The following is a 9768-nucleotide window of genomic DNA, read 5'->3' as shown; positions in this document are numbered from 1 at the left end:
TTGTCTCGGAATCACACAACCCTGAATGGACATTCAAGAAGTCAGAAGGACGGTCACAAGACCAAATAGATCAACCCCTTGAAGAGAGCATTCGGATCCAAGCTCTTAAAGACAATCTGAATCCAATGTTGGGTTTATCCCCACTTTTTCGTGAAGGGATAATTCATGATCTGGACATTGTGCAATTCATGTATTATGATCTACCAACGCAATATGTAGACCGAATTGATCTCCCAAAGGAAGATATTACATCAAGTTTGCTCCACTCCACCCAGATGATGATCCTTAAACGATTATTGGAACCGAAAGAGAAAGACTGAAGACATTCTACTCTGTGAATGTGTGACCTCAAAAAGAAGTGTGGTCTCGGAAGAGAAAAACAAAGATCTCTGGGTTAAAAAGAAATGTTCAGAGCAAATTCGATTTGAACTGCTTACTGCATAGGTACTACATCTTTCGGAACAAATCAAAGCAAATCACTATCACGGACGCAGACATCCCCTCCATCAATCCAAACGACATTTTGACGATTGCTGCTCACTTCCGAACTCGCCACAATGATCAAATGAGCATCGGTGCTTATAGTGCTACAATGAACTATCTCAAGGACTATGTTGGTGAGTTCTGACGATGTGACTTCGAGCTTGCACATTTGTTCGGAACTGAAAAGTTTTTGGCCAAGATGGACTACAAGTTGTCTGAAGCAGAAATTCTGGCAGAAGGGCAAATTGATGAAACACTGCTGGGATATGTTTACATGTAAAAGAAGACCAATAAGAAGGATTTTTTTTCCAATCCTAGACAAGCATCTCGTCCCAAACAGGATTCTTCAAAAGTTCATCACCAATGCAGCCAAGTTAGATGCTCCGGAGCATATGAAGAGAAAATTCATCAATAAACTCCAATGGTACCTGGAAGCCCGAAAATAGCTTTATAGAGCTTACAGGTTTATTAATGAAGAAGCCAACTAAGTTGACATGGTTGCTAGGTTCACTTAGGGGGAGATTGTTGAATCATGAAAAGTGAACCTCTAGCAATCACAAGTAATCAAGTTCCGATGTCAGCTGAGTCTGAGAAGAGTTGAAGTTCCGAGATGAAGGACAATTCCGAGATTAACAGTTTGTTCAAGCATTTAAAATATTTTGTCTTATTATTGATGTAAAAGTTCATAAGACTTTTCTTTTATGTATCTTTTTTATAACAGTTTGTCAAACACTGATTTTTATCCAGTCCTAAGAATGTTTCTCATTTTGTACCATGTTCCTCCTTCACTATTTAAGGAGTGAATGTCTTTTCCATTAATAGACAAGTGAACAACTCATGTTTTACTCCAAAGATAACAATTACTCTCATTACATCACTTTCACTTTTCCTTCAAGTCTAAGTTCTTTCATAACATTTTTCTTGTTCTTTAAGTATCTTTACATTGATTATACTCTAAGTCTTCTTCATTTATTACTTGAACACTTTGTTGAATATCTTCTTCAAGTCTTAATTGGTATTACCAGATTCAACTGGAACCATACATTAAAAGCAGACATTGATCTTAAAGATTTACTTAAGGTTTGAGTTTTCAAACCTTGTCCTTGTGCATTGGTTACTTGTTCTCACATATGAAGAAAAGCGAACATTTTTTTTCTTATTGAATTAAAGATTATGAATTATGTGTTTCTTTTGTAGCCTGATTGTCTGGATGATTTAGCTTTTGCAATAATGCAACCTGATGTTGAAACAGTTAGTAAAATTACTTATATACCATTGTAATTTGGTTATTGTTTTCTTAAAATTATTGTGAGACCTCTTTTGTTTGGCTTGACTAATAGGTAACAAAAGAATATTTATAGTAGATTAAATTCCCTTGATAACTTAGACATCAAGTTTTTTAAAAAAATATAAGAAAAGTGAAAGTAAGACACTATATTAGACAACATGAAAGCACCTCACTTTTTCTTCCATTTATCGTGATTGCGACCATATGCAAGAAACAAAAACACATTTTCATTTTGTTGTCCAATATAGCATCTTACTTTCATTTATTATTCTATTTTTTTTTCATTTTTATAATATTTTGCTTATTAAACAAAATTTCTTATTAAACCATCATACTTAAAAAGTACAATGCTATTGTGGATAAAACTTTATAACTAATCAAAACTCAAGTGAAGTATGTTGCTATTCTCTACCATTTCTTTTGATATAGATGTTTCATTGTCAACATTCGACACTCATATTTTCAAAAAGTTTGAACATGTTTGTAAAAGTTTATTTCTTTATGCACTTTCTATTCATCCTATCTTATATTATTTAACCTTTTTTTTTTATATATTTTAATCTGAATGTCAACCTTGGGACAGTTCACAGATCAACGGGGAACAGAAGGATCAACAGTGACGGGCGCTCAACTGTATTTCGAAAAAGTTTATCAGACAACAAAAGGATAATTGATAGTTGGAATGGTGGATGAGGATTAACAGTTGGATATGGGTGTGTGTTTTGTGTATAAGAATATTTTGGTATATATGTTTGTTTAAGCGGAAAAATTGGTATAGGTATGTTGTTCCTGAACTCAGCAAGGCTCCAAACGTGCCTAAATTAAAAGCTAAAATTGAGGATCAACAAAAAAATCTAATATGTGCAATGCACAGACCTTTTTACAAGTTTAATTAAAATAGATTAAAGAATATATATTTTCATCGCACAATTTTGACAATATGAAATAAATCATACAATTGGATAAATTAACTTATCTTTGACTTTTGTCATAAATTAATCAAAATTTAATTAGTATAAAAATTCATTTTTAAATTAATTTAAATTATTGTGAAAGAACCATGCTTATTATTTTTTAAAGTATCCGACCATGTGATTTTTTTTTTGGCAAACTTTCATAAATGGTCCATGTGGTTTTTCAGAATCTGAGATATAGTCCATAATTTTAAAAACCCTCAAGTCATCCCAAATGGGGGTTTCATGAAGAGTCTAATGAGTTAAAAAGTGGTCGTGTGACGTTGAATTGAGTAAAAATGCAATGAAGCTAGAGTTTCATGTTCAGTCCCCATTGAACCGTGTAATTGGATTTGTGTTTTTCTTTCTCAATTCAATATAACAATTTATGTTAAATTTGTTTTTTTCCCTTTCTCGATTTAATATAACTTTTTGGATATGAAGAATACATCGAAAGAAATAAAGATGAAAATTAAAGAGGGAAATGATAAGAATGAAGAGATTTTAATCATTTTCATGGATCCTTGTAACATGTTGGAAGTTGGACGTGAAATTTATATTTTAATTATTGTACTTCTTAATTTAATTTATTAAAATAAAATACAATATGAAGTAAAATTTATATTTTAATTATTGTACTTTTTATTTAATGTATTATTCATGACTTCTAATTTCTAAATTGTAATATTTAATTAATATTTTTTTGAAAGAGAATCTTTATTTAATATTTAGTAGTTATAACTTTGAATTTCTGATTAATGTAATATTCTAGTTTTATTTCTAAATATTATTTATAAAAAATATAATAAAATGCTGATGTGGTAATCCTTTGAACTTTTAAGAGTTTAATAAGCTCAATTATATAATTATTTATTGATATGACAATTCATTGAATTCTTAAGAGTTCAACTGACCTCATATAAGGTCTATGTGGTTTTTCAAATTATAATGTGGTTGGTCCTTCGTCCACCTAAAAAAAGACTTTTATACCATTTTAATTTCTTTTTTATTTTTATTGACTAATTTTACATTTAAATAAATTAAAAATAAAATAAAAAATAAAACCCCACCCTACCCTTTGTGTTGTTTTCCTCTTGACAACCACAAATATTATACGTATTTAACTTTCTATCTTTGACTCCCCCCCTCTCCCCCCACCGGCTCATATATTAGATCTATGTTAGGCTTGAGGGAGTGAGAGGCGCTAAGCCTCGCCAACACCCTTTTTAAGTAATTGTTACACCATCTCCATGAATCGTTCAGCTTTAAATAGTTGTCACTTCAGCTTAACAACTTGTACCTTGTTAAAGTTTATGTTAATTAAATATTTAAATAAATATTTATTTGATTTTAGAAAAAAAATGTTTAGCTTTTAAATACATCATCACTCCATATCATCAAACTATATTTACATGTCCATAAAAAAATATGATGCGGCGATGCTTTAGCACATGCTACGTCATGCAACCACTCCCTGTAGCCTTATACCAATTTCTTTGATTTGCAAGAATCACGCCCTTCCTCCTCCGTCTGTCTTCCCCTCCCCACCTTCACCATCGTTGAGAAGTTCCCCTTCCTCCTTCGAAGACCGCTGTGTGCGTTTTGAGTCGGGGACTACCGCACAATTTGCTGCTAGAAAATTAAGATAACGACTTTAAATTTGACGTTATTTCGGGCACTGCTGCACAATTTGCCAAAACACAACAAGTCGAAAATGTTTGTCAGCTTCAACACGGTAAACCTCTAGAACATTCTTTAGCAAAATATTTTTATTTTACCATTTTCGCCTTCATTCATCACCTTACAAAATACATTGTTTAAAATGAGTTGCAAATGCGTTTGAATGTCTCCATTTGGAGAAAAGTTGATTTGTGTTTCGAGGAACATGAGCTTGACAATTTTATATTTCAGCGACTCTCCCCGAAAAACTATGTGCTTTGGCGTTAATATTGATTGAGTCTTTTGTTACATCAACCAATAAACAAGCCAGTAACGTCTCTTTTTCAGGGGACCAAAGACGAGCCATTAGTGACGAGGTTTTGAAGGAGATGTAAAATAAGAAAGTTAAAAGAATTGAATTAAAAAGATTTTAATATGGTGAATAATGAACAATGATGATGTTATTTATAATTGATGATCCAGGATTTAAAATTTGAAATTTTAGGAAACAAATGGTTATATTTTTGAAAATGGAGTATTCTTTTAAAAAAAATATATGATATTTTTTGAAAATGAAAAGTTGATTAAAAGGTCATCAAGGACCTGATCCGATGTTCACCGATGGTTGTCGAACCCCACTCCCCGGTCCGGTCTTAGAGACTAAAATTACAAAAATCTGAAACCTGAGGGACTGATTTATAAAATCGAATTACAATGGCCGTCGATTTTGAAATAATAAATATCTTTAACAAACGTTGACATCTCATTAAGAATTTCTGCCGTCGGATCCACCCACCACCGTCGATTGCTTGCCAAGTGTCATATCCAGTCCTCGTCAGATGGAGATCGCGATTATCTAGGCTTGTTCTTATCTTCAAACTTATCGTTCTCGTGTCCATTTTTCCCTTTACCAAAGCGTCTCTTTCTCTGCAAATTGTTCTCAGGTACGTGTATTTTCTTCGATTTAGAATTCCTTTTGCATGAATATTTTGGTATAATTTGTATAATTCAATGCGTAGTTTCACTACACACGATTTGATGCTCGTTTTGGATCTCTGTTCTGTTCTTTATGCGAATTCGTTTGATTTTAGGTAGATCTACTATTCTTGTTAGTTTAAACTGGGATTAGTTTAATGTTTTGGTATTCAGTGCGCAAATTTCTTCAGATCTAACATTAAATTATAGAATATCGTGTATATTTTAGACTTGTGCATCGATTTTAGACACGCGATATTGCCCCAAATTGATAACAAAATATTTAGCGATGTCATATATAGGGTAACTTTAGAATATCATTATTCAAATTTGGATAACGAATGTACGATGCTAAAGGAACATTCGAAAATTCGCCACATGAATTCCATGATTTTGTTTTTACTTCTGTAAACATGTAAAATGGTTATGTATTTGTAGAATTATTGCAACTCCATATGTTTTGTAACTTTCTGGAAATCCTATTAGACGATGTAAATGACCGATGAATGGAAAAACATTCTGCATGAAGGTGATTGAGTATGACACAATGAAACTGATTGTAATCTATCTTAATATTCAATATGGAATGTGAACAATTGCAAATCATTAATTAGTTGATCCTAATTCCTTATTTTCTTCACTTTCCCTTGTAGGTCAATAACTTCAAAAGGCGCACCTTTTAAACGTATGCGCACATTGAAACCCTGTCATTACATCATTCATCATGAAGTACTTGGAATACACACCTTTCGACCGGTACTTTCTCATCTATATCCTCATATATTTTAATAAATCCCTTCAATTTTCTCATCTTTTTGGTTCATTAAAAAATAATTTCATCTGAAATAGTCTTTCCTTCTTCTTCTGTAGAATAAATGCTTTTCTAGATCACCTCAACCTTGGAGAACGTACCCTTAAGGGATGCATTGAAGCTTACTCCTGTAAGTAGAATCTATATTTTCTAATAATTCACTAATTCTTATGTAAAAAACTTCAAAATTTGAAAATCCCATTTGCTTTTTGATAAATCAGGTAAACACACAGGCTCGGATAAACGGCTCTCTCTCAGTTTGGAAAATGAGGTAAAAATAGTTAAAATTGAATAATGGGTCTTTAATCTTTAATCTTTAATCTTTAATTTTTATTCCTGATTTCTGTTTTCAGATTCTTGATTATCTTGGTAACTCACCTGATGCTGACTCACCAGCTGAGTATCTTTCTAGTAGATCCAGGTGAGAATGAGATGATGCCACCTTAACCTATGGTTAAGTTAACTTAACTATTGGTGTAGTTAAGATTAGAATGAGATTTCAATCTGATTATTTTGGTTTTGATATTTGTTAAAACAGCCGAAAGATGTTGATCTATCTGATTCTGACATTATACCACATGTATCCAGACTATGACTTCAGGTAATATAAGTTTAACTCTAGTTAATATTAATAATGAAAGGAGGATTATGGGTAATGACATGTCAGCTTTTGATTGGCGCATGGCAACCCACTACATAATCCTCCTTCAATGACATTTGGAAGTGTTGTCAAATGGTTTGACAGGCAGTTTAGATACTGTTGCTTTGCTGAGAGTTCAATTCTCTCCATTTCCCAAAAACTAATCATCAGTTGCTAATAATAATAATAATTATTATTATATAATAATAATAATAATAATAATAAACAGAGCCAAGGAAATGCTAATAATTGTTCATATCATCTTGTTATTCCACTTCCATCAGTGCAGTGAAAGCTCACCAGTTTTTCACAGAGGAAACCTGGGATGGTTTCAAGCAAATTTTTGACAGCTACATGTCTGATGCATCTAAGGTATTATTATTATTATTATTAAAATGACCTTTATACCCTTGCAACATGTATGTAGTTTTTATCTGTACATGGTTTGGTAATTTAGGGTTTTGTTTGTTTAATTTGTGCAATTTACCCAATGGTTTATAAATTTAGTTTTTTGTTGTATGTAAGGGTATAAAGGTCATTTTACTCGTATCCAGACAGTTTACTTTATTCAGCCAAAAGAAAAAAAAAACACCTTGGTTTAGTCTTGGTTATAATTTTGTGGTTTCAGGAATGGAAAGAGGCAAATGAAGATGGGTCCCTTCTAGAAACCCTATACAAAGCTCTAGACGAGGTACTAAATCACAAAAATTACAAAACTACCCCTCTTCATCTTCAGACCTCAATGTTGACTCTAAATTCAAAATTTCAGGTAATCAACCTTTCGGAATGTGAAGTCTACAGTTATGATCCTAACTCAGATGCTGACCCATTCATAGAAAAAGGAGCTCTGTAAGTCAATTATTTTATTTATTTATTTATTTATTTGGTTTTCACTTTTTAACAAATTTCTAATTTTATATCTGAGTTTTGTGTTTTTGTAGGTGGTCATACAATTTCTTTTTCTACAACAGGAAGCTCAAGCGCGTTGTGTGCTTTCATTTCAGCAGTTTAAGGTAGTAATAAACTAATAATCTTTCATATATATATATTTTTTTTAATTAAAAAAAAGGTTGATTAAATAAATGTATATATATTTATTTCAGCAATTTGGTGAGTGATGGATTTGCGTTTGATGGTTCGTACTATGAGGAAGATGGTGAGATATTTGATGATATGGATATGTGACGTGGAAAAGGAGTGTACATATACCATTACCATGTTAATATTTGGTCTAGGATTTTAAATATATTGGTAGTGTGTACAAAACAGTAGAACTGACTCGACTGTTTGTTGTTGGCTTACTTACTCGTAGGTTTTTATAAAAAGTTCAACATCTTGTTATTGAGCAAATTTAAAATGTTCCATTTTTTATTCTTGTGTTTATGTTTGATTCTTTTGAGTTGTGGTTTGTGAACTGGTGTAAGTGTTTGATTCTTTTGTATTTTTTGATTTTAATGTATGGTTTGAGTTTATATTTTGGATTTGAACTCAACGTTCCAATAGTGCTTTTTAATATAAAGAAAAAGCAATGTTATCGATTGGAAGAAAAGAAGTGGAATGTTTGAGAACTTGTAATCACTTGAAAAATTAGTAAAGATTAAAATCTAAAAAGGCATTACAAGATTAAAATGTAAAGAAAGAGAAACAAAATGAACGTAAGTATTTAAGTGATTCGGACACTAACTCAAAAGCTATTCTAGCTACTTCAATCCACTAAAAAAATACGAGTTCCTTAATGGTAAAACACGATTATGTTAGTCAAAATGTGGATCTCATTTCTTCTCACACAATACAAAGATTACACTTGCTTTTACCGTTGAAGGACGTTCGACCATACAACTAAAACCTAAGTTCTAGGTACGTTGTGTGAGATGATCGTTAAGTGTATCTCAAAGATGTTTAAGTTTCTCAAAGATTACAATAGAAAGATGTAAAAGGTTAGGGTTTTAAAAAGGTTACCAAAAAAAAACACTAATAATGAGATTTTATAAATTATAGGGTAAATAACACAAAAAACACTAAGTTTACACCAAAATTCTAATTTGACATTGTGTTTTTTTGTATCAAATTTGACACTGTATTTTCCAATTTTGACCAGTTGACTAGGTTATCTGTTGACGTGGCATGATGACATGTTAATTTTTGATGATGTGACATGCTAACGTGTTAAAATTGATTTTTTTCCCACAAAAGACATTAAGTTTTCATTTTTTTTTCAATTTTGACCATAAGTTTAATTTTTTCTTTCAGTTTTGACAATCTGTTTTTTTTATTCCAAATCAAATATTATTTTTTCCAATTTTGTTCGATATTGAGCATTTTCCATTTGAAACCGTATAATTTTTTTTAGTAAATTTCAAACCGTATAAATACATTTTTTTTTCATTTTCCTTTTTTTTTTTTTTACATTGACTAAACTGCACAAATGGTCTCTGTGGTATGTCCAAAATTGCCACTTTGATCCAAAAAGGTTTGGACTAGCACCTGAGGTCCAAAGTTTTCATTTTGTTGCGAGTTTGGTCCAATCTGTTTTAAACTTTTTCATAATGACGATTTTGCCCTTATTTTTTTCTTTTTCCTTTTTTTCTATTTCATTAAATACTTTTCTAATTAAAAAAATAATTTCTTATATTTTTTTTATAATAGAAAAAAATACTCTCTCTCTCTCTCTCTCTTCTCTCTCTCTCTCTCTCTCTCTCTCTCTCTCTCTCTCTCCACATCCCAAGAACACATACTATCATCATCTTCTTCAATCTCGGATCTTGAGGTCACACCCTTTCTTGCCTGCTCCTTTTTATTCTCTCTACAAACTTAATGCAACTAATTTCTCCTAGGATCTCTCGTGCTCATCCCCTCTGTTTGCGATCGACACATTGATGTGTGTGTGTGTCACTGCTTTCCGGTCGAACAAACCCACACACATGAGGGTTTTTGTGCGCCATTGATTAAATCACAGATA

At 31.7% G+C, this 9768-nt stretch overlaps 1 protein-coding gene across 2 annotated transcripts; it reads left to right on the top strand.

Annotated features, from left to right (window-relative positions):
- Window positions 1-5176: 5176 nt before the first annotated feature.
- On the top strand, window positions 5177-8180 carry LOC111911282 (uncharacterized). 2 transcript variants are annotated; one of them, XM_023907085.2, is made up of 11 exons: window positions 5177-5327; window positions 6012-6114; window positions 6229-6299; window positions 6391-6440; window positions 6523-6590; window positions 6708-6770; window positions 7094-7181; window positions 7438-7500; window positions 7579-7658; window positions 7751-7822; window positions 7913-8180. In XM_023907085.2, exons 2-11 carry the CDS (start codon window positions 6083-6085, stop codon window positions 7992-7994), a joined length of 669 nt encoding a protein of 222 aa, XP_023762853.1. In that variant the 5' UTR covers window positions 5177-5327; window positions 6012-6082; the 3' UTR covers window positions 7995-8180. The 2 variants fall into 2 exon arrangements, with proteins under 2 accessions (XP_023762853.1, XP_023762854.1); XM_023907086.2 differs by lacking the exon at window positions 5177-5327 and adding an exon at window positions 5336-5474.
- Window positions 8181-9768: the final 1588 nt, after the last annotated feature.

The sequence above is a fragment of the Lactuca sativa genome, chromosome 8, assembly GCF_002870075.4.
Source record: "Lactuca sativa cultivar Salinas chromosome 8, Lsat_Salinas_v11, whole genome shotgun sequence".
Classification (NCBI taxonomy): Eukaryota; Viridiplantae; Streptophyta; class Magnoliopsida; order Asterales; family Asteraceae; genus Lactuca; species Lactuca sativa.
This window is presented reverse-complemented; position numbering and strand designations above follow the sequence as displayed.

Bases quoted from the DNA above. Each gene is read 5' to 3' on its own strand.
- LOC111911282 (XM_023907085.2), top strand. From the start codon at position 6,083: ATGAAGTACTTGGAATACACACCTTTCGACCG. The intron at 6,441-6,522 runs GTAAAAATAGTT...TTCTGTTTTCAG, and splicing joins CTCTCAGTTTGGAAAATGAG to ATTCTTGATTATCTTGGTAA. The intron at 7,823-7,912 runs GTAGTAATAAAC...TATTTATTTCAG, and splicing joins TTTCATTTCAGCAGTTTAAG to CAATTTGGTGAGTGATGGAT.